Here is a 23,077-nt window from a genome sequence, read left to right on the forward strand (position 1 = left end):
GGGAGATGCTGTCTGGATCTGTTTAATAAATAAATAGCGTGCGTGTGTGTGGGTGGGTGTGTGGGTGGGTGGGTGTGTGTGCGAGCAAGTGATTCAAGGTCACTGTGTGCCTCTGTGCAGCTTAGAGTACCCAAGACCTTGAGTGGAGTCATTTTGAGCTGCTGGTTTTAGGTTAATACACCAAAGCAGAGCTTTATGTCAGCAAGGAAAAAAAACACAAGAATGGCTAAATAAATGATCAAAAGCAGCTGCAGTAGCCTCACAAATTACTCTTATACCTTTTTCTGATTTTTAACGTTACAAAAGATGTCAATGAGTGCTATTGCTGCTTTTTTGGTCAACACAAAGTGCTTTATATTTGTGAAGCAAATTTTAAAAGGTTTTCTGATTCTCACATTTTTGTCATGAATTAATATCTGAAAAGTGTGGTGTGCATATGTAACTCATTTTCATTTTGGACCTAATCAAGATCATGAATGTTTTGAAAAACACAATTAGCAAACTTTAAATACTAATAAGTAGTTGTCTCTGCACTCGATGAAAACCCATTAAAATGAAATAATATTGAGCATCTTCTCAAACTAGTTGCTTAGTTTCATACAGACAAAAACTAAGCAGTAAAATATTTAAGCTTGAAGGTTTGGTTTATGTGGCTTTTTGGAGTCTAGAGGGCCACATAAATAGCCACGGTGGGCCGGATTTGGCCTCAGGGTCTTGAGTTTGACCTCAGCCTTAAATCAATTTAACAGCAATGACCTTAAACAAATAAAACCAAACCAAGTCCTTCACCTGGAGTTCGTTCTGAAGACGATTCCATGCAGATGATGCTGCAAAATTAAAAACTTGATATTCAAATGAGTCTTGTGGTCTGGAAACTTAGTTTTAACTGGGACTTCTGGTCTGAGACTCAAGTTTTATTGCTGGTTTTTTGTCTCATATAATGAAGTGTGAAAAGAAGCCAGTAGAGCTACAGACTTTATGTTTTATTCATGGTTTATGAGCCGTTAAAATAAATCTGTTTATTTTAGCTGTGCCCTTATGTGAACCAGATGATTTGAAGTTTACATCACTGGTTACTGACTTGAGACTTGAGTTGGACTTGAAGCCCGTTTCACGTTTTATGAAAGAAAAAGTCTCTAAAATGATGCTTTATTTACCTTACGCTTCACAATTTAGCATTAAAATCCCAATAAAACTTCAAAATGGCAAAAACAGGAGGAATTTAAGTACTTTTGCAACATACTACACAACCGCAGACAGCTGTATTAAATTTAAGTTACAGGAGGAAGATTGTACTACAGAGGTTTGCACAACTAATTTTGATATTGATCAGTCAATTGGACTCATAAATAATCCAATAAAACGTTTACAAATGGACTCAACCTTTTTCTCCAGTGCATGGCCATGATTTAACTGCTACTGCAGCAAAGTTTAACAATTGAAATGCATAGCCGATGTTTGTTTTTATTTGTTTCTGACTCTGATGATTAAATGTGACTCTTGGTATTTTCCAGAAAGCTTCTCAGGATCTGTGCTTTGTTCACAGGGATCCTGGCTGGTCTGCATTATTTATATGCACAGTGGCAGAGGATGGCTGCATGAAACTGGTTTCCTGGAAAGGTCAAATGTAAAGCCTGAAAACGCTGCAGCTAAAAAGAGAAAGAAAAGAAATGCTTTCCATGAACCTTCTGATTGTTTGATAGACACATCTGTAAGACAATGTGGTGTCATCTTGAAAACATACGCTAACGCAATGCATGTTAGCATGCATTGCGCAATGCTTTACTACCAGGCTAAGCATTGCTTTTTTTAAAAAAAAGAAAAATAAGCAATGTTTGCATCTTTTAAGACTTCATAGTTGGTGTTCAGGTGTTAATCTTCCAATCTTTCAGTAACGTCATTATCAAGTGATATTTTCAAATTTCCTGTCAGCTTTAAACATTTTTTAACTCAAAAGCACATCGAGCTGCTGGATGAATGACTGCCCTAACACCCAACCGATGTGGGAAACCTCAGTCTGGACAAAGCGCTTTATGCAGCGATTGAAGCCATGTTCCCTCCAGTTTAGGGAGGGAAGCAGCGCTGAGTGAAGACGAGTCCAGACTGACGGGAGGGAAACTCCTCTGGAGCGGGGGTGGAGACACTCACTCAGTCATGGACGTTAGACGCAGAGATTTAGTCAGATTACCAAACAAGCTTTCAGACACATCAGCCTCTCCTGTGCTCAAAACTGTGTACGTCAAGGGGATTAGCACACATTATAAATCATATTTGTTTAGACATATGTGCATATACACATTTTTTTCTAGTTAGACCCATTTTACTTCAAATTGTGGTTTACCAGAAGCTCCTGCATCATATGAGATAATCAGGAAAGGTGAACTTTCTGTATTTATTTAGATTCTCAAGCCTCCGTCAAACTGGGTCATGGTATCTGCAGCATGAGGGTGTTTTTTTTCCTCCAGCTGTGTGTTCATCAGCCCCTCTCTGAGTGTAAGCAGCCATGCTAAGTCTGATATCTATCAGGCTTCCCGACCAGTTTCTGTTTGGATCACAGACATGGATCTACACAGGTGTCGTAGGTTCAGATTCAGTCCTTGTAAATTATTTGGCCTGATTTTGGTTCACATGGCACATTTTTATTTTTGGCAGCATTGACATACTCCAGGAGAATCATTCGTAGATGTTTGTCAGGTGTTTCCTCGAAGCGTATTGATTTTCCCTGGAGCCGTCAACAGGTTGCTGTTTCTTTCTGAAGCGATCTCTCCTTCTCGCCGTCTGCACATAAACGGTGGCCAGTAGCATCAAGCGACCGGTGGATCGAAGCGGCGTGCTCGGCTGCAGGTTTATTTTGCCGTTTGACGTCACTCTGTTTTCCCAGATGAGCAGGTGCTGCGGTGTGTTGTGGTGTGTGATCACATGTAACTGCTGGGTCCGCCGAGGAACTCGCAGTCGCCATGAAAACTGTAATTTGTGGCTCTGGGGGAGATCATTAGGAGGGTGAAAGTGCAGCCTGCTGAGTTCAGCACCACATTATGTTCAGTCAACACAATAATGACTTGTCACAGGGTTTGCTGTATGAATTAGTCGAATTAAATCAAAAGTTGCTGCAAAAGTTGTTTTCATGTTACAAAAGCCTTGTGCTTTGCTTTGAAAGATGTACAATTCAGTTCATTTTGGCCCCACGGCTTTCGGGGTGTGTCAGAGACACCGGGTTTCCGATATCACACAGTTGATCTCAAAATTATTCATACCTCTGCCAGATTTAGACAAAAGCAATTTTGAAGTCTTCCAATCAGAAAGGAGACGATTATCTGCCAAAGGAGATTAAAATAATGTCCACAGGATGTATTTTCTTCTTCAAATTTCATTAAAAATATCATGTTCTCCTTTGTCCACTCTTTCTGAATATTTATCCGGAAACAATTAGACAATTTTTCATAGCGTTCATGACGAGTTTTCTGTATATTTCCACCGTGATTCTAACAATTCATCTTTTGCAATGAGCTCAAAGTCTCAAGAGCGGAAGGCCTCCTCGCCATCACCCTGATTTATAGCTTCCTCCACAAATTGTTTAGCAGATTCAAGACAAGAGTTTGCTCGGGTCTCTAAATTATTATTCATTATTCTTCCTTCCTCTCACAAAGAACATGTTGATCAAATTAAAAGCTAACTTTCAATCTGACATTGCTGAAAAAGATTAGGAAGACTGTTATTTATTAAATATTGTGAATGAGATATGGATTAAATTACAATGTGCAATATTCCTGTGGTTTGTTTACATTCCACGTTTTTTGGGGGGTGTTGAAACAGAGATAGTTCAAAACTGATTACCTTATTTAAAAAAGCTCATAACTGTTTCTAAACACACATATTTTCAGTTTAAGAAAAATCAGGCAAAAGTTAAGGGCACACGCTTTGTTCAGTAGATAAGGATAAGCCTGCAATTCTTCCTTTTAATCAGATCTCAAACAAAACATGAAGTCATTACTGGCCAGTAAAAGCCCAACTGGTGCATCTCTACTAAATAATTTTGCTAAACGTGTCTGTTTCCATCTCTCAGGTGTTGCGAGTGCAGCGCCTCGCTCTCCCACTGGTATTACGAGAAAGATGGACGGCTGTACTGCAAGAAGGACTACTGGGCCAAGTTCGGGGAGCTGTGCCACGGCTGCAACGACCCGATCACCACCGGCCTCATCATGGTAAGAGCAGCCTCGTCGCTCAGCGGCCCCCCGGCCCCCTGCTGGCTCTTCGTTTGCCGATGAAACTCGAGTTACACCTGAGTACACGCATTTTTGTCGGCCGGGTTATTGTGTGCCAACATAGGTGGACGCACGCCAGATCTGTAACTGACCCTGATGGTGTCAGCTGCTCTGTGAGATTGTTTTTTCAAAGCACCGCTGACAGAAGCAGCTGTTGTCGGGGCAGGAAAAGCAGATCAGGTGGACGACACATGTGGTCACAGATAAACAATCGCCTCCTTCTGTAGAGAAGTGATGCTGCATTATTCAGAAGACAAGATGCCAACATCAGACGAGACTCGTAAAAATGACACATTTTTAAAGCTTGAGAGAACTAATATATTTATTTAATGAAGTGTTTAAAGAGCCTGGTGTAGATTTTGATTGCAAGCAGCAGAAATGCAGATAAAATGTAGGTGTTTGTGTGCTTGAGAAGAAGCTTCTTACTTCTTTTACAGCAAAGACTGTTTTACAACACAAAGCAAACTAAAAAACAACTGATTTTTCATTGGGGTATTTTTAGCTTTTTTAATTGGAAACTTAATTGAAAAATCTGTTGTTTGTTTTCTGTGTTCTCATTGCTTAAGACGATTTTCCTGTCCACATGAAAACATTAGAAGTTAATCATTAGACTTTTTTTGTTGTAGTTTGTAGCTTTCCTTATTGTCATTACTCTTCTTTAAAGCAGCAAAAGTTTAGCAATGTGTCTTTTTTCCATGTGATCCTAACACCAAATACAGAGATGCTATCAAATCGTAATGTCAGTGTGTGTGATGTCAAGATTGCAGAGGATGTAACTGTGGTAAAACATAACATTTCCAGTGTCATGCATTTACACTCTGCTTATCACTAATATATTTGCCCAGCTGCATGTACTCTGACATACTTTAAATCCCACAGCTGCAGTAGTTTTGGCTTCAGGAACTGAGATACTAGTGCATATGTAGTTATGAGGACGAAGAAGGCAGTGTGGAAAATAATGTCAGCTGATTGAGGAAATAATATGCAGAGGCTGTGTTATGGAAATGTGGCATGACCCAATCTATTTAGTATGAACCGTAAATGATGAGCAGTTTGGCCACCAGCTGATCAGGGGCAGTAAAACGTAGCTCATCTTAATCACAGTTAACATTTGTGGCTGTGCCGAATCACAGCAGCTCATTTCACATTTTATGGACTCGTTGCTGAAAAATGATGTCTGAGCTTTTGTTCTACAAAACGTTTAATAACCAACTGAGGTGATGGATTGATCTGCAAAAGCGAGATTTAATAATTTGTTCACCATCTGGTGATCATTTGAAATGAGTTATGATCTCTGCTTTTCTCTAAATCTTAGTGTACTGTGTGGATTAGCATTTGGATTACCTTCAGACAGATTACCCTCTGCAATGCAATCTCAGTGAGAGTCTCTGTGAAGTGAATGAATTAGATAGAGAGATTGCTTCTTCCCTCTTCTCCAGTTTATTGGCCCTTTCACTCTGCAGAGTCACTGATTGACCACCGCTGCACTTTAACAGATTTGACATCAGCCACTCGATCTGCACTGCTGAGGCGGCCGTGTCAGTCGTGTTACCTTGCTGACGCTTTCGCCAAGGTCAGAGCCGCACGGCTGAACTCGTTGGGCTCAGGAGAGAAACAGTCCTATTTTAAATATTCGCTGATGAAACACAGTTGTCACAGTGAGTCAAAACAAGTTCATGAGGCAGTGATGAGTCAGAGACTGCAGAGGCAAAATCTACACACCAGGGTCAGTTTGTTAGAAATGGACGACAAGGAGCGTCGTTCTCATTTCACGTGATTTCACCGAAGCTATTTTTTGCTATGTCTGTCACCGAAGCTCAGTGAGGATTTGCATTAATTTGACCTGCTATGTCAGAGTTGTTTGCTTGTGGCAGTGGGGTTTCTGGAGGATTAGCACAGCTCCAGAAAACTGCTTGTCATATTTTGAGCAGCAGAAATCATACAGCGTATCCGTCATGCATCTGTGTTTCCACTGAAATGCTCGTCTCGTTGCATGCACTGACCTCACTGTAAACACACATTTTAAGCTGTTTTGTCTACTACTACTAACTATGTTAACTGTGAATCTTTCCTAATCAGTCGCTCAATTGGTAATCAGCGCCTTCAGGAATTAACATTTTTATTCTCTCTGAGATTGACTTACTAATGATTTAATGGAGCAGAAACAAGCAAACAAACAAGTCTAATGGTAAACAATATTGCAATAATTACACATTACCACCAAAAACGAGATGTCAGAGCTGAGGAAACTTGACGTACCAAATATCAATTAAACTCGTTGACTTTTAAGTTTACCAAGAGGATTTTGGTGTCTCAGGAGTTTAAGGAAAACTTTTGATTTCCAAGAACTAACAACAGTCTGCGGAAGAAAAGAAAAAGAGGAAGATGAGGTCAAAACCACCAGGACCAATTTTTCCAACAGAACTGCAACTAAAGAAATAAATGAATGCCTTATTTGTGATTCGACATCTGATTGTTGCCTCAGCCGAAGAGAAAATCTGTGCAGAAGCAGAGAGGAGGGGAAAGTCATGCAACACACTGGTCAAATAAACTGTTTAAAATAGGCAACATAACAACAATGCCACAAGATTTAAGAATCTTTTCCGTTCCAGTGAAGGTTTTTGTCATTGGTGAAAGAAAACCCCAATTTGTTAAAAGCCTATAGAAAATAAATGAACCATTTTAAACATTTTTTGTTCTACTACTTGCAATTATTGGATGAGTTTCTCTCCAATTATTTCTATGAATCAACTACTTGCTTAGGGTGGTTGTTTTGAATATTTTTGTGTTGGACAACCACATTGCATTGTGTGGACCGACTGAATGAGCCTCTTGTTCTCTGCAGTGTCAGCACTGGGTAAATTGGGAGTAACTCAGGCAGAGAAGAGGCTTTCAGTTATTTACAACCTTCGACTGATTGATGTGCTGAGCTCAGAGTTAGCTGATGTAATTCAGGTTTTTCTCCTTTTCCATCTTTCCTGCTGTCTGTGTCTAATCAGTCACTCAGAAATGATCAATCTGCAATAATCCAAGATATCTAAACGTTTAGTTTAGAGCCAGGCCACTATTAATTCAACTATTTTAATCATGTATCAATGTATTTCGGAAGAAGCATTTCTATTGTTTTAAATAATCATGTCTATGCAGTGTTATCCTCCAAGCGAGTAACTTTTTATCTCTGACATCTTGTCTCTGATTTTACTTTTTATAAATATATGTTTGATTAAAATGAACATTGTTCTTTTATTCTATGAACTACTGACTACGTGTCGCTGAAATTCCAAGCAAAAGTTAAAATTTTGTTTTTATTTGCAGAAAATGAGAATCGGTCAAAATAACAAAAAAGAAATTTTTTTTTTACTGCCTTGGCTATATTTATTATTATCACTATTATTGTTTAGATATGAGCAGCTAATATGACCTTAATCAGGTGTTTCTATGTGACTCAAAGCTTGTAGCAGTTTTCTGTACTTTCCATTGTGATGCTTCACTGTCAGTTACTATCAATCTCTGGAGTTATGCCAGTTTTTGTTTTTTTGTTTCACTTTTATTATTTTTTTTTTCTGGTGCAACGGCATGTTCTGAAACAAGAGGAGGAGGAAATGAAGACCTTTCTGTGAAGTAGTTGAAAATCCCGTGAGGATACTTTGTGTTTCATTATGAAACTCCCCAAAACATGGAGAGCGCCAACATCAGGGAATGCACCTCTTTTACACACAGAGTCATTTTCTGAACATTTTACAGTGAAGTAAAAAGGGTCGATATATTAATGAGAGGGGTGAAAATGTTTGCAGCAGTTTTGGGTTGACCCCAAACCATTGTTTGTCTTTGTTGGTTCAGGAATAATAGCCAGATGTTTTGCTGAGTCAACATTAAATGGAAAGTCCCAGATCTACATCTGCAGCTTTTCATCTCCCACCAGCGTTACGACGCTGTGTGTGACTAGAAATCTTCCTACTGTTTCTGTGAATACCTCCTGCTTGGTTTTGCCTCCAGCTCATCATAGATCCAAGTGTTGTTGGGAAATAATTTTTCATCTTTTTGTGAGATTGTAGGAACTTTTTCAACGTGAGGGATGAACGTGACTCGGTCCTCATCACGTACAGTCGGAGGGTTCGACCTGCTGGACCTTTTCAGTCAATCCCACGTCAACTGATGGATCGGACGGCATAATTTGATCAGCTTTTCCATTCGGTGCTTCAGTCAGAGACCCACATTGACTTGTCATTTCCTCCCATTGGCGTGGAAACTGTGACGAAAGTGGCAGCCTCTGCAGGCTGAAATCCCCCCTGTGGTGGAGCTGTGGGCTGGTCTGGTTTCACTTCTGACCTCAGAAACAACAAACCTGACTAAACTCTCACTTTTGCTTTCACCATGCAAGTAATTGAATTTGAAGTCATGGATTAGATTAATTAGGTTTTTTGGGGGGTTTTCTTCTTGATAAGGAAAATTCAGTAGATTTAAAAGAGAAGTGGAACAAACAAACAAGTGGCTGCACTAAGTGATACCTGTTTTGCAGCAGTTCTTAAGTCTCACGTCATTGTGTCAGACCAGACAAACAGGAGATGGAGCAGCAAAACAAGCATAATGAGGCTTTATCGGAACGAAATAAAGGAAAAACGAACAACAATGCTTCCCTTTGTCTGAAGTCCAACTCTACAAAATAAGTGATTCATGAGACCCGAGTCTGCATCGGATTTAAATAGCAAAGACATTTATGCCTGTGCGATGAAAGGAAGCCAATAAGTGGATCATTTGGGTGAATTATTAATGCTGTCGCCTCTTTTAGCTGTGTGGTTGTCATGTAAATGTATAGTACACACGTTTCTCGTCACGCTCGCAGTGTGTATGTTGTCATCTTAAGGGTGTGTCGCATCACTGTGAAATTTGGTGACTATTGATTGTTATCAACGGACATGTTGGACACTTTTGTTTGTTTTTTGTTTTTTCTTTTAAAGAAGCTTTTTCTGTTTTGATTTTCTTTTCCAGAAATGTTGTGACTCTTCATAACACTGATTAAGTCATAACACTGAGGTGGGGGGATTGAGTTAATCACTTAAGTGGCTAAGTTAAGTGATTACTCTAAGTTAATCACTTTGAGTAAATCTTGGAACACCTTTAACTTATCAGCACTTAAAGTAAGGAGAAGAAAAGCCTTTAAATCCTTTAAATCCTACACAATAGACTGTTATTAACAGAGTACAAAGTATGGAGATTACCAGCTTTGAGCTAAGAAAAGAGACCTTAAAGTCTATTTTATCTATTACTCACTGAGCAGTACTTAAATCAAATCTAATTAAAGCTTTCCAACCTAATTACCGTTGTAGTCAATAGAAAACCATTGAAAAAGAGAAAAGTTAATCATGGCATTTTGATGTGTAGCATAAAACTCAACATTAATGAGTGAAAACAGAGCAAACAGGTTTGTTTTGCTGGTATTGCGTAACTTGTCGAGTCCTCCTGATACCGGCGCACAAAGTAAAACAGAAAGAAATCAAAAATGCGTTTAGCATCTCAGTTGTTTTATGGCTCATGTTTGTTTTAGATAAGATCGATTAGTCAAAGCAGCAGCGGTTGAGTCTCGGTGTGAAGAGCACTGAGACTCCGTGTTTATCCTTTATCCTAAATGTTTCCACATATAAATGTTCAACCTGGTCAACTTTGCAGTCAGGTTAACTTCCTTGGCTGACCAGCCTTCCCCCTGTTGGTGTCTGGATGTCTGATGCAGCGTCCAGAACTCCCACAGTAACTTAATAATGGTCCAGCCCTGCAGCCTGGACCATTACCTGGACTCTGTCTCCACCACTTTATCATGACAGCCAGCAGGAAGCACGCAGAGTTCATTGGTCTTTCTATTAATAACCGCACGCTCCGTCACCGAGGACGGGTCAGAACCTACCGGCACGCAGGACATGTTTCATTTCTGTGACCTGTACTGTACAAGTACAGGAAGAGAAAACCATAATTAATTACATGTACTTTGCAGCACTAGTAACTGAATGTTTGCTTCACTTTCAAAGTATTTAACCCTGCTGAAAACCTAAACATGTGAGATAAAGAGGCCACTTATATTACAGTACTATTTGTAATCTTTCATTTTATTTTATTTTTGTAACCAAAATATTAGCGCTTTTGTGCTTAAATTTAACAAAGCTAAAACTGTAGCTTGCAATATTTGCTTTTTTAGATTTAATTTGATTTAGCAAAATAAAAGTGCCAACTTTTCCAGCCACACTTAGATTTTGCTTTCAGAGATTTTGTGAGTCTTCAGGTTGATTGATGGTTTTCTAAGCCTTCTCAAAATCTAGGGTTTTTTTTTTACTTACTTTGGTGATAAGTGTGCCTTAAGAATTAGAAAAGAGAAAAGAGGAGACCAAAATAGAATTGGCTAGTGATTAGAATCAATTTTCATCTCGATCAACCCTGACCAGCGTTCCAAATGGAAACCTGGCAATCGGTTATTTTATTAATCCTTAAAAGCACTACACTCAGCACTGACCTCCACAACCTTCACTGAAGACGCTTCGCCTTAGTGAACATGAGCCAAAGTTCACTTTTTTCACCATAATACGCTAAGAAAGTTGTATTTTCTATGACATATTGAGACATGTCTTTATGTCATTCGGGCTGCAAGAGAGCGAGAGAGAGCTAAACATTTTGCTGATGATCAGAAAACTTGCTGTTTTTTTAAAATTATTTTCAACCTTCAGTGTGTTTTATTCGATTCAAAGTGGTGCATAGTTGTGAGAAGCATACATGGTTTTTATAAGTTTTGCTAATAAAAATTTATTAAAACATAAAACTCTGTTCGCAACATAGAATGCAGACTTGTATGGAGCTTTATTATGGCCCTCGTTACTGACGTCACTGCTGGGTTGTAGCCACAGCTGCCCTGAGGCAGTGGGACAGAGTGTGAGTTCAGAGTTTTGCAAGGCTTTATCCTCTGGTTTTTCTTTAAAGTTTAGTGGTTTTATGTATTTAGCAAGGCTTTGAAAATGACAAAAGTAGGCAAGTGGAGGACGTGCCAGCTCTTGAAACTATCACTAAAAAAACCCCTGAAAATTATAAAAACACTTTCAGAGTTAGATTGCGTTTCTTCCATCTTTTGTTAAAAAAAAATCAGAGCAATTTGTGTCTCTATTTATGCGTTTAACAGTTTTCAGATCTTGTCAGGTCTCAGTTGACTCAAACCTGATCCGTTGTCATTTGGTTTTGTCTGAACTATTCATAGGGTCGAGAGGCTTAACAAACAAAGAAACGTTCTTTTGAAAGATTAAGAAAAAAGTTAATAAAAAAAAAACTTACAAGAAAACCATTTAAAAAAATTCCACATAAGTCTCAACATCCCAAACAGAAAGCAGGTCTTTTTGAAAGCATGAGAGGACGTTTCTAAAGACAACATCGGGGGGTGTGTGGAGGTGGAGGTGTGTGTGGGTGTGTGTGTGTTGGGAGCATCTGGCTGGCGCGTGCACCAGGAGTGGGCGGGGCCACACAGGAAACGATGAGGTCATTGCAAAAAGTAGGAGGGGAGAGGAAGGCTGAGAGGAGAGGGATGATGGGTGGAAGAGCCTGGAGGAGGGACGTTGATTCAGAGCTGAGCTAAGCTGCAGAGGCGTGTGCTGCTCCCCTCTCTCCTCCCTCCGTCTGCAGCTCCGTGGCTCCGCTCGGCTTTGGCTGCTGCCAGTGTTTTGTTGACAGCCGGGGGAAACGCTTCGCCTCGGGAGGATGAACTAGAGGAGCGAGGAGGAGACGCCGGCTCTCGCTGACATGGTGGGAGACTTGTTTTTCTGGAGCTTCTGCTGTCTCAGGCTGTGGAGGCGGGACAAGAAGGTGAGGAGCCGCCGCGCTCACTTCCTGGGTGCCTTTTGGGTCGCGTGCGGTGCGGGATCCGTAAGGCGGCAGGAAGCGACCCGGCTGACCGCCGGTGTTAGGCCGCCGGGTCGCTTCCTGCACGCCTTTTAAAATTAAACGCTGAATTCAGTCCGTGATGCTGCATTTCGTGGGTCGTTTGAAAGCAACACTAGAACAACTGAGGAGACCAGTCCAGTTTCTGAAGAGTCCAGGTTTAAGGGTGTTTCTATGGGGATCCATGTGGATGTGGGAAGTCAGAGGCCTGTGTGTGTCCACTGTGTGTGTGTTCCCTGTGTCACTGTACTGTTTGTGGTGGGAGGGGGATTTCCATTCAGAGAGCATCACTGTGGCTCACTGTCTTCACTGGTTCCCTCAGTAGTTCCCACAGTAGCTTCAGCGCTCTTGGTAAACTTTGTTTCGACCCTCTCTCTGCTTGATCACAGCTTTAATCATCTTTATGTGAATGTGAGCTCGATGGAGTCCCTTTGACATGTTTTTTTTTTTTTTTTTTTTTTTTTTTTGTTAGCATTTGTCAGGTTTTGCTCTCTCAGTGTTTTGTCCCATACAGCTCTGTTCTTATTTATTTTTGGAATTAATGAACGTAAAGTTTATGGGACCAAAAGAGAGGTGAAGCAGATTAAAAGCACCAACGATTGAGTTTGCTCTCTGAATTCAGTGTTAACATTTGGTGCTGTTATTTGTGCTCTTCTCTGGAGTCGGGGTAACTCCAATGAAAAATACCTCGAAACCTACTGGTTTATTTTCACCCTTGGTTCCCCTTTTTGTTGCAGCCTATCTATTTTTATATAAATGACCCATGACTTCATCGTTTTAAGGTTTCTCATATATGCTTTGCTTCAGTCTGTTTTCCAATTACAACATTTAATCGGCAAGGAAATTGTGAAATTATGTGGGGAATTTGAAGAATGTCACAGTGTGAAATAAAACTTCACTAAAACAGGAACTGAATGACTCGCTTAGAGACATGACTAATGCAAACAGCAACTGAGAAATAAAAATAATGCATTTATTTATAACAAGAGGAAAAAAATCAATACATTAACTTCATCACCAAATTATTAATAAGCATTGCATGTTATTCAATTTTTAAAAAATTGACGATGGTACAGCCCAGTAGATGAGCCAGGATTGGAAACCACAGGAAGGTTGATGGCATAATATTTAAATAAAAATTAAATTAAAGATGCAGCTTATAAACAGACAGTTTGACTTCAACAACACAAGCAACAAAGGAGAACAAGATGGAGGTCAAAGTAAAAGACAAAATCAATCACAAACCTCAAAAGTGGTTGCAGGTTTGGATATTGTTTAAGGTAGTTTATTTATTTATCTATTATTCATTTAGTTATGGACAATTACAAATACACTGCAACTCCGATTGCATTGTTTTAGTGTTTTGCTGATTTTCAACACGAGTCCACAGGAAACGTTTGATCAGAAAACAAAAACAGGACAAAAGTAAAAAGTTAAAATGTCAAACAGCAATGTTTAAAGGCCTTTCAGTTTTCCTTTGAGCTGTTTTTGACTTTTGCGTTTTCCATTTTTCCCAGTTTACCAGAAGACAATTCTGTAAAGCTATGAAACTGATTGACAACCTGAACTTTTTAAACAGTTTCGCTTTAGATGGTTAATATCATAAATTCCTCAAAATAATCAGCAAATTTTATTAGTTCTTACAAATGAAAACTTCCATGCCAAAAAGTGTCTTTGGAAACCAAAAACTTATCAAAATGAAAAAGCCCATCAACAGACAGCATTAAAATTGTTGTATTAAAACAAGCAACGGAAAATTAATTTGTGTTTTATGTGCATCATGGAAAGTAACCAGCAAGTCAAGGCCTTATAAAAAAATATAAAAATCTGTTTTGGCTAGCAAAGGTCTGACCAGTTGAATCTCTACGGACAATAAAGTTAAAAAAAAAAGAAACTGTTTAATTAAATATCCTGAAAAACATTTCTGACTGTTAGTTGATGCAAAGGTTGTGGAAAAAGTGTTTGGTTCACAGTAATAAAGTTATTTTGAATGCAAAACCCCCCACTGATTTTATAAATTAGCTTTTCATTTCATCCTCAAGTTTATTAATTTGTGGTAGAAATGTATAAAGATCGCCTTGTTGTTGTGCAACAGTGTGAAATGTTTGCGCCGTGTGGACTCACTGGACCCGGGGGGGAAACCAGAACAGTCTGTGTTTGTTGTTGGAGGCTGATTTTGGTCAGAGATGGAGATAAAATGAAGAACCACAGTCAGAAGCGTGATGATGAGCTCATGCACATTCATTTCACCCACAGACACAACGATGAGAAAGACGGTAACATCCAGAGGAACCAGACATGTGACTCTGTTTTATGAAAGATTCTGATGGCGTGGATGAAATTAGTTTTATTTGAACTAAAATTCGCGAGTTCTCTTTATCTCCCTGCTTTGGGAAGGAAGGATGTGTTTTATGGGAAGGGAGCAGCTGTCTGTCTCTAAATGGGTGTGTGTGCCCACATGGCAGACAAATGGCAGCCTTAGTGACAGGCTGAGTCGAGCCGACACCCTCGACGTCTCTGTCCAGCTGTCCTCTCTTCCTGTCCGCTCCTTCTTTGCGCCTAACGTGACGCAGACGCGGAGAGGAAATCCACATATATCCATAAACAAATGTGATGCCCAAAATAATGAATGGAAAGTTGTTTTCCTTCTTCCTCCATCGCGTTCAGATCTCAGCTATCACACATGGGTCTGTCCAGGTCAGACCCAGGCTCTGTTTTATGAATTTATTTTAGTTTTATGCTCTGATCATACAAGTTGGTTATTCTCTGTTCTTTGAGGTAGATAGAAAAGAAATGCACCGCGTCAGGTTGTTGTTGTATTAAGGTCACATGGTGCTTCATTGTCACTGCGATTTTTTACAGGGAGTATTTATTAAAAAACACTTTGTTTTTGTGAAGCCTGTGAGTTATCAGCTTGTGTTGACCCTTTTCTGTCCACTTTTGGTATCATTTCTGCTTTAGAGGAGCAGATGTTTTTCTTGGAATTTTTGTTTTTTTTTTATGAAATCAAATTTTATTTGTATAGCACATTTCAGCATCAAGGCATTTCAAAGTGCTTTACATCATGAACACAAAAACACAAAGTCATGCAACATAGAATAAAAAAGACATTGTTATGTAAACTCCAGTTACTGATTAAATTAGTTGATGATTATTTCAATAATTGATTTATACTGTTAATTGTTTCTTCCCTGGTTTTGTCCTAATCAAGTCAAAGTGTCTTTTTGTAAAAGCCACAGTGTGCGCTACAGAAAGGAGTCAGTATAGCACAGTTTTGTAGTTACATGGGATGTCACTTTATGTCATAACAAAGACAAAACCACAACATTTGAAAACAACTTAAATGACTAACATTAGCAACAGAGCTAGCGTTATTATTAATATTGTTTCTGTATTTTTGTGAGGAAGGGCAAGCAAGAAATTGGCCAATTACGGTCACCAGTCAGTTTCTCGGAGTATCTCTATTTATATTTGCGTGATTTAAATGCTTTAATTTAAGGCTTTTTTTTTTTTGCTTCAGGGCACAGTTGAGGACAATTCAAACTGGCTGTTGTGGCCTTTGTGTTTTTTATTCTGCAGAAAATCTAAATTCACCACATGTAGGGTAATCAGATGGATTTAACCTCATTGTCTTGTATGCAGAACTCCCTTGTTAGTTCTTTACATCATTAGCAATGCAGATCATCGCAGTTGATTAGATCTGTTGAAGGGTTGGGGAAAAAAAACAAAACAAATTTGCCTCTGAAGGCTAAAATTGAGTGCCGCCTCAGGGGAGGAAAGGGCTCTGCTGGGCTCAACCTTTGACACAGACCACTGTTGCTCATGTTTAACCATGGGTCCTCATTAAGTGTTTGAGTGGGTGTGTTATTTGCATTGACTGGCCACCAATTTACCTGAGAGTTGAAGGAGGTCGTTAACATTGTGTGGAGGAAAGAGCCGTTAATCAGTCAGCAAGAAGGTGCAAGTTTATTTTAAAAGGTGCTTAGTAAGTTGTTGTTTTTTTTTAAAGAATGTTTTAAATAAATAAGTGCCACAAACAGTTATTGTACTGCAGACATGCACTTTAAGTGCTTGTTTTCTCCCCAGCACTGCAGTTAAAGACTTGTTTGATGGTTTTAGCTGTTTCCTTTGTGGAGAGCAATCAGAGACGTGAACCCCCAGCAGAGCAGCATCCACACCTCTGTCAGCGTGAATTATTTCCTCATGCCCTGCTCTGTTTTTATAGCAGTAATTCAATTTCACTTCTTGTTTACAAAACGGCCCCCAGCTGCCGCAGACATCTGGCTGCTGCAAACTCGATCTCGGATCTTGCAGCTCTGCTTTAACCCCGGTGACCGAACCTCACCCTGCTTCCCAGATCGGCCGTAAAAACCTCACGTGGCTTGTAACCCTCCCTGCTCTTAGAAGCTCTTCTTGTCAGCAAGTTGCTTTTTATTTGAGCAGTGAAACAACCAAACACCTTGATTAGTTTGAAGAAATAATTAATTTTGTATGTTTTTTTTTTTCTTCCCCCTGAAGGTTGCAGGAGAACAGAAGTATCACCCAGAATGCTTCAGCTGTCTGAACTGCAGGGCATTCATCGGTGATGGAGACACATACGCGCTGGTGGAGAGATCCAAACTGTACTGGTGAGCATCCGCCACGTCTTGCTGTATTTCAAACCTTAACCCTCAAGCGTCAAAATGGTTAAAACAATGCTTTTGAATCATTCATGATGGATAAGAGACGAGACGGTGCGAGTTTCGTAATCCCGTCTACGTTTTGTGTATTTGCTCAAAGCTGCGTTTCCAGCAGGAATGTTTGAGTGTGACTGTCACAAGACGCGCTCTTTCAAGCAGATGATTGAAAATGAAGCTCCCAAACGCTTCAGGCGCTCTCCAGTCTCTTCCATCGCGGCGGCATCTCGCCTCGCAGGGAGACACTTTTACCTTGAGTCATGACCCAAAAATAAAGGTCATTCAGCAAGTAATGCAACAGCTGTGATGTCACCATTGCTGAGTCATCCTGAGATCAAACGAGGCCAATAGTTTCTACCGACATTGAGTTTCGACAGTCAGCTTGTTTAATAGGTTTTCTACAATTTAAGTGGAAAATGAATTTACATACAGAGCAATAAATGTAGATCATAAATTACTCTGTAATCATAATGTAGATTAAGGCACAGAACTAAATCCCTTGTAGGTGAATTCCCAGCAAATTTCTTATACACAAAACGTTTCGTTTGTTGGCCTTCGAAACCAAGTTGCTCACGTTGAAGCTCAGCCTCCAGACAATGGCTGCACAGTGAGCGCCATGTGCTGGAGCCGGATCTCATCAACAACATGTGACGCTTAAAACACGGCTGCAATGAGAGCTCGGCTTTCTTTCACACGGTTTCTCGCTTAACTCAGACCTTCGATCGTATTCCCCGTCTCCCTTCTGACTGCAGCGGTCACTGTTACTACCAGACCATCGTGACTCCCGTGTCGCTGCCGGACTCGCCGCACTCCCGGATCCCGCACACCGTCACGCTCGTGTCCATCCCCGCCTCGGGCGAGGGGAACAACGGATGCAGAGGGCGGGGCTTTTCTGTGGCGATTGACCAGCCGCTCAGCCCCACCAACGGCTTCAGCCCGGAGCATGGACGCACTGTCAGGGTGTCCCAGTGAGTGTCAAAGGGTTTTATATTTCATTTATTTTACTTTATTCTGTGCAGGAAGAATGAAAAAAACCAGGACAGAGCAAAAAAAAAAGAAAAAGAGTTCTGCATCTCTTAACTACAGAAGAACATTTTCCTTCTACTTCTCTCTTTGCTCTGTGTTGGTTCCATCCTGTTGTTTAAATGTGCAGCTCATTGTTCTGTTTTCTTGTATGAACTGCAGAGTGGATCCTGACTGCATCAGCCCAGACGTAAAAAACTCCATCCATGTTGGGGACAAGATCCTGGAAATAAATGGGACGCCCATTCACAACGTTCCCCTGGATGAGGTAGAAACTGCCTTCAGGATCGTCCCTCTAACATGTTGCATCTGTTTCAGTGAAAAGAGAGCCGGGTTCTAGTGTTCGCCCAGTCCACTCTGAAGTTTGGTCTCTTTTCCTCCAGATCGACCTGCTCATCCAGGAGACCAGCCAGCTGCTGCAGCTCACCATCGAACATGACCCTCACACTCAGGAGGCAGGTTCCTCGGAGGCCGAGGATCAGGTGGACGGCTGCCTGTCCACCCCGGTGTCGGACGGCCCCAGCCCAACCCTGCCGATCACCCAGGCCCCCAACCCTGACATCAGCAACCTGAAATCACGCATAATCACGTAAGAATAGCAGTTTAAAAAAAAAAAAAAAAACTAATGTAAATTATGCATATGCAGTGTGGACTGTAGTCAGATTGTCTTCCTCTCTCGTCTCTCTCAGGCGGAGCTGCAGCATTGATAAGTCACCGGGCTCCAGCAATGCAGCGTCGCCCGTCTCACACAGGAAGGACATCAATCGGTCAGAGTCGCTCCGGGTCGTCTCCAATCGGACTCACCGCATCTTCCGCCCGTCTGACCTCATCCACGGAGAAGTCCTCGGGAAGGGATGCTTCGGACAAGCCATAAAGGTAACCCTGTTAATGTATGGCACATTTCTGCCAAATGTGGACATTTTTTCATGTCGTCATACGGATGAATAAACTCTTTACGGTTAATGCTCTCCCTTCCTGTTGCAGGTGACGCACAAGGAAACGGGGGAGGTGATGGTGATGAAGGAGTTGATTCGCTTTGACGACGAAACACAGAGAACTTTTCTGAAAGAGGTGAGCGCAGACCTTACAAGTAGTTCAGCGGTGTAATGTAGAAGTTTTGGTATGTTCACAGCAACAAGGAGCAATTTCAGGTAATGAGCGTTGCCTTGCATAACCTCTGGTGACGTTTAAGAGGGGGAGTGCTGGCATTCTCTTCTCCCACAAATGACAAATTTCTCTCTCCCACACAAAACCTTAAAGCCTCCCTAGACTCTTAATTCAAGTTTAATTATAACAGAAAACAAACATTTGGACTTCTGTTGCACTATTTTATCCTTTTCATAAAACTGATGTACTGTGTCTGTACTAAAATTACAATTAAACGCCCTTTAGTATGGCCAGAGGCAACGAAAAGAATGTTATTCCTCTTGAAGATTTTCACCTTAAGCATATTTTGTTGGGATTAATCTGGTAAAACAGCGTGAAGTACTGCATTGTTGTAAAGTTAAAGTAAAAATACTTATCTAAAGAGGTGGGTGTGGACTTACTTAGTCCCATTAAGTTAATGGGACTAAATAAGATGAATTTGCTTCAAACCACACCGACCCATCGTGGTTCTGGTTGTATGATGCAAGTTGTCGTCTGATTGGAAATTAAACGTCTACCCCACAATGTTTCAAATTTAATTCGCAACAGATTTTTTTTCCTTTGGAAAACCCCGTCTCATTTCTCTTCATAAATTGTGAGTTTCTGGTTTTAACATGGCATAATAGAAAAAGTTTAAACAGTAGAGACACTTCCTTGAGTCTGTGTCCATTATGTTTATTTAAATAGCAGGCAGACATCCAAGAACGCAGGATGCAGTCTGAATTTGACCTTCTGCCAAAACTGTTTCATCCTCAGTTTTGAAGCCTCATGTAGCATCCTAATCAGTTAAAAGCTACATTAAATGTGATTAAATGAACAAAAGTGTTTCCTGTACTCAAGTATTAGCTTGCCTTTTGCTTTGGATGTTTATCATCCCATGCAACATTATATAAAATGATTCAGGCTGACAATACTGTTGACCTTGGGGTTTTTGTTTTGCTCCATAGTGAATTGACTGAGTGTTAATCCGTCCTCAGGTGAAGGTGATGCGCTGCCTGGAACACCCCAACGTGCTCAAGTTCATCGGAGTCCTGTACAAAGACAAGAGACTCAACTTCATTGCAGAGTACATAAAGGGAGGAACCCTGAGGGAAATAATCAAGAAGATGGTAAGAATGACATGGGATGATGTCTGAGTTATAATGAAATTATCTGGTTTTCTCACCCTAAACAGGTTTGTCTGCTGAATCCTAAAATTTAAATGCAATTTCTATTTGCAGGACAGTAACTTTCCCTGGAACCAGAGGGTCAGTTTTGCAAAGGACATTGCTGCTGGAATGGTGAGTTCAGAAACTGAGAGGTCAATTTGATTTCAACAGCAGCAGCAGCACAAGGTGCAATTACCACCGCTGCCTCCCTCTAGTGGTCAACTTAGAGCAACACAAGCCTTGTGTAAATCGTTCCTGTAGCTCTGGCAAAAAGTGTTCAGAAGCGTGCAAACGTCAGCTTTTTTTTGTTTTGTTTTTCTCAGAATGAATGCAGCTTAATATTACTTTTCTGCTTTGAGGCAACTTTTGATTACCCCGTTTAATTAATCAATTTTATTTTCCCTCTCCCCTGTTTTATCTGTCTCTTAGACATATTTGCATTCAATGAACATAATCCACCGGGACCTGAACTCACACAACTGTCTTGTACGAGAGGTAAGGAACGTTTCCTCCACTCAAACATGTCTGTGTCTTACAAACCTTTATTGTTTAAGTTTGTTAATATTTTGTGCACTGACCTTTCTCCATGTTGAGAAACCATTTAAATTGTAGATTAATTTTGCTTGATTAACAGAAGAAAACATACATAAAAAAAGGCATCTCTGCAAACCTTGAGTTAAAAAATCTTAGCCACTTTGTTAGAGCACAATATTTTCAAGCTCATATCTTGAGTATCACACTTACTAACAGCACTTGTTGGAATATCTGCTCATTTAGGACCACACTGTGGTGGTGGCAGACTTTGGCCTGGCTCGGCTCATGGTGGATGAGAAATGTGAAAATAAGCTGTCGCAGGGAAAACTGTCGGGCCTGAAGAAGCCCGACCGCAGGAAGAGGTACACGGTGGTGGGAAACCCCTACTGGATGGCTCCGGAGATGATTCATGGTACGATACACAGCAGAACATGTGGGAATCCAAATAATCCTGACTTTCTCTGCTGATCTATGCTAGTAATTTATATACTGACATTATTTTATGTCCTGTTTAGGCAAAAGCTACGATGAGAGAGTGGACATCTTTTCCTTTGGTATTATGCTATGTGAGGTAAGTAACAGTTTATCTTGTATAAAGTTGAGAACTAATGTGCAATAAACCTGAAACAAGCAGATAATTAGCTGCTTGTTTGGGATAAGTAACCTTTCCCTGCCAACCAAAAGATGCATCCAATATTTAGGATCACAATGCGACATCTTTGCAATGAACCCGACTTTTTGGGCAGATTTACTAAAATGTCTCAAATTGAGGCTTTAAAGCACACAGGGGAACCACCCTGCTGATAAAAAGAGATGTGATTTTAATAGTCTGTCCAGTGGCTGGCAGCTCCGACTGAGTACTGCTGTGTTTGGCTGACTTTTTCAGACCCTTTGAAAATAAAAAGTTATTTTCCCCAGAACATGTACCTACCAGTTTCTGTGGTCCGCCACTGCCGTAGGACAACTGCAAACCGCTCCGTCCTTCTGCACAGGAAGGAGCGGCTGTCTGTGGACGCAGTAATTAGAGGCGGTACCAAGTGCACTGAGGGAAACCATGCTGCCTCGGTAAAGCGCCTCATTTTAGTCGGTGTCCGGCAGTAGAGTTTGCAAAGCAGAAAGTTAGACTCATCATTTTTTCCCTTTTTGTGGCGCTTGAAAAATCTGCCATTTTGGTGACTTTTGATGGATTTTGTCGACATTTCAAACTCATTAAATGCAATTTCCATTTCATTTTTATGAGGAAATAGTTTCACTCTGCCAAATTTCAACGTCTCTAAAAGTGGAATACATTTTTTCCAGCAGCCCTGCTGAGTTGTTGGATGGGAGCCTGGACACACATCATCCTCCTACTCCTATGATTTGGGCTCATGGGTTTAGTTAAGTCAGTCAGAGGCCCCAGACTACGACTTCTCCAGATGGACAGGATTTTTCAGCGACTGTGTGAGGGATTAGTGAGCAGTAGAGCAAAATCGTCCTTATGCGACGTCTGACAGACAGATTGTTGTGGTCTGGCGGGAGCAATCTGTTTTAGTTGGGAAGGATTTATTGGTTTCCATTAGAAACTCTTCAGACGCCTCCACCTTCAAATCTCCTCACTGGTGTTTTTAACCTTTTCCCTGTTTTGCCCTCTGCAGATCATTGGTCGAGTCAACGCAGATCCAGATTACCTCCCCAGAGCGATGGACTTTGGACTGAACATTTCTGGCTTCCTGGAGAACTACTATCCTCCCAATTGTCCCCCTGCCTTCTTTCCTATTGCTGCTTTGTGCTGTGACCTCGACGCAGACAAAAGGTCAGAAATCTCCCAAAAAATGTGCACTGAAATCAGACATTAAAATATGTCATTACCTGAGTTTTTGTTTTATCTGGAAAGTTTTTGACCTGTTTTTGCAACTTTTTCAAATTTGTCTCTAGAGGTTAAATTGATTCCATTGTCCAAAAGCAGAAATTACTAATTGGATGTTCAAAATCAAAATAGGTTATAGCTTTATGAACTCGGCTTCAATTCATAAATTGAAGATTTGTATGGTGATTTGTGGAACAGAGAGGAGAAAGTTAAAAGAAATGTAGCTGAACGCAGTAAGTTTAAGACCCATCTATACCTGCATTTTGCCACAAATGAGAATATGAAGATGAAATGAAAGTAACTGACTATCCAGCATATTTTCACTTTTCATTTTTGACCACCATTGGTACTCTGATGCACACCGGCAACAGTGACTATCTGACTAAAATGGTGAAAGATTATTCAAAACAAAGTGAATGGAAGCAGAAGGCAATCTCACCTTCTTGGTCTAAATGTTCATTTCTGCTCGCAAAATCTGCTCTCTTGATTTTTTTTTTTTAAGTTATGTATCTGTTATATATAATTTTTGCTTTTAAG

General features: G+C 40.5%; 1 protein-coding gene across 3 annotated transcripts in view; it reads left to right on the plus strand.

Annotated features, from left to right (window-relative positions):
- The window catches only part of limk1a (LIM domain kinase 1a), a 43,336-nt gene that overhangs the window by 18,009 nt on the left and 2,250 nt on the right, over positions 1–23,077 (plus strand). For 2 of the 3 annotated variants that reach the window (XM_055027932.1, XM_055027933.1), the window contains 13 exons: positions 4,064–4,202; positions 16,686–16,795; positions 17,596–17,811; positions 18,029–18,134; positions 18,250–18,455; positions 18,556–18,742; positions 18,851–18,937; positions 19,990–20,121; positions 20,233–20,292; positions 20,590–20,655; positions 20,938–21,106; positions 21,210–21,265; positions 22,329–22,486. In XM_055027932.1, the coding sequence (XP_054883907.1) occupies positions 4,064–4,202; positions 16,686–16,795; positions 17,596–17,811; positions 18,029–18,134; positions 18,250–18,455; positions 18,556–18,742; positions 18,851–18,937; positions 19,990–20,121; positions 20,233–20,292; positions 20,590–20,655; positions 20,938–21,106; positions 21,210–21,265; positions 22,329–22,486 (1,692 nt within the window). Of the gene's footprint in view, positions 1–4,063; positions 4,203–11,863; positions 12,093–16,685; positions 16,796–17,595; positions 17,812–18,028; positions 18,135–18,249; positions 18,456–18,555; positions 18,743–18,850; positions 18,938–19,989; positions 20,122–20,232; positions 20,293–20,589; positions 20,656–20,937; positions 21,107–21,209; positions 21,266–22,328; positions 22,487–23,077 lie in introns of those variants that run through there. The other variant, XM_055027934.1, reaches the window with a different exon arrangement.

This window comes from Poeciliopsis prolifica, unplaced genomic scaffold (assembly GCF_027474105.1).
Source record: "Poeciliopsis prolifica strain line A6 unplaced genomic scaffold, Auburn_PproV2 SCAFFOLD004, whole genome shotgun sequence".
Taxonomy (NCBI): Eukaryota; Metazoa; Chordata; class Actinopteri; order Cyprinodontiformes; family Poeciliidae; genus Poeciliopsis; species Poeciliopsis prolifica.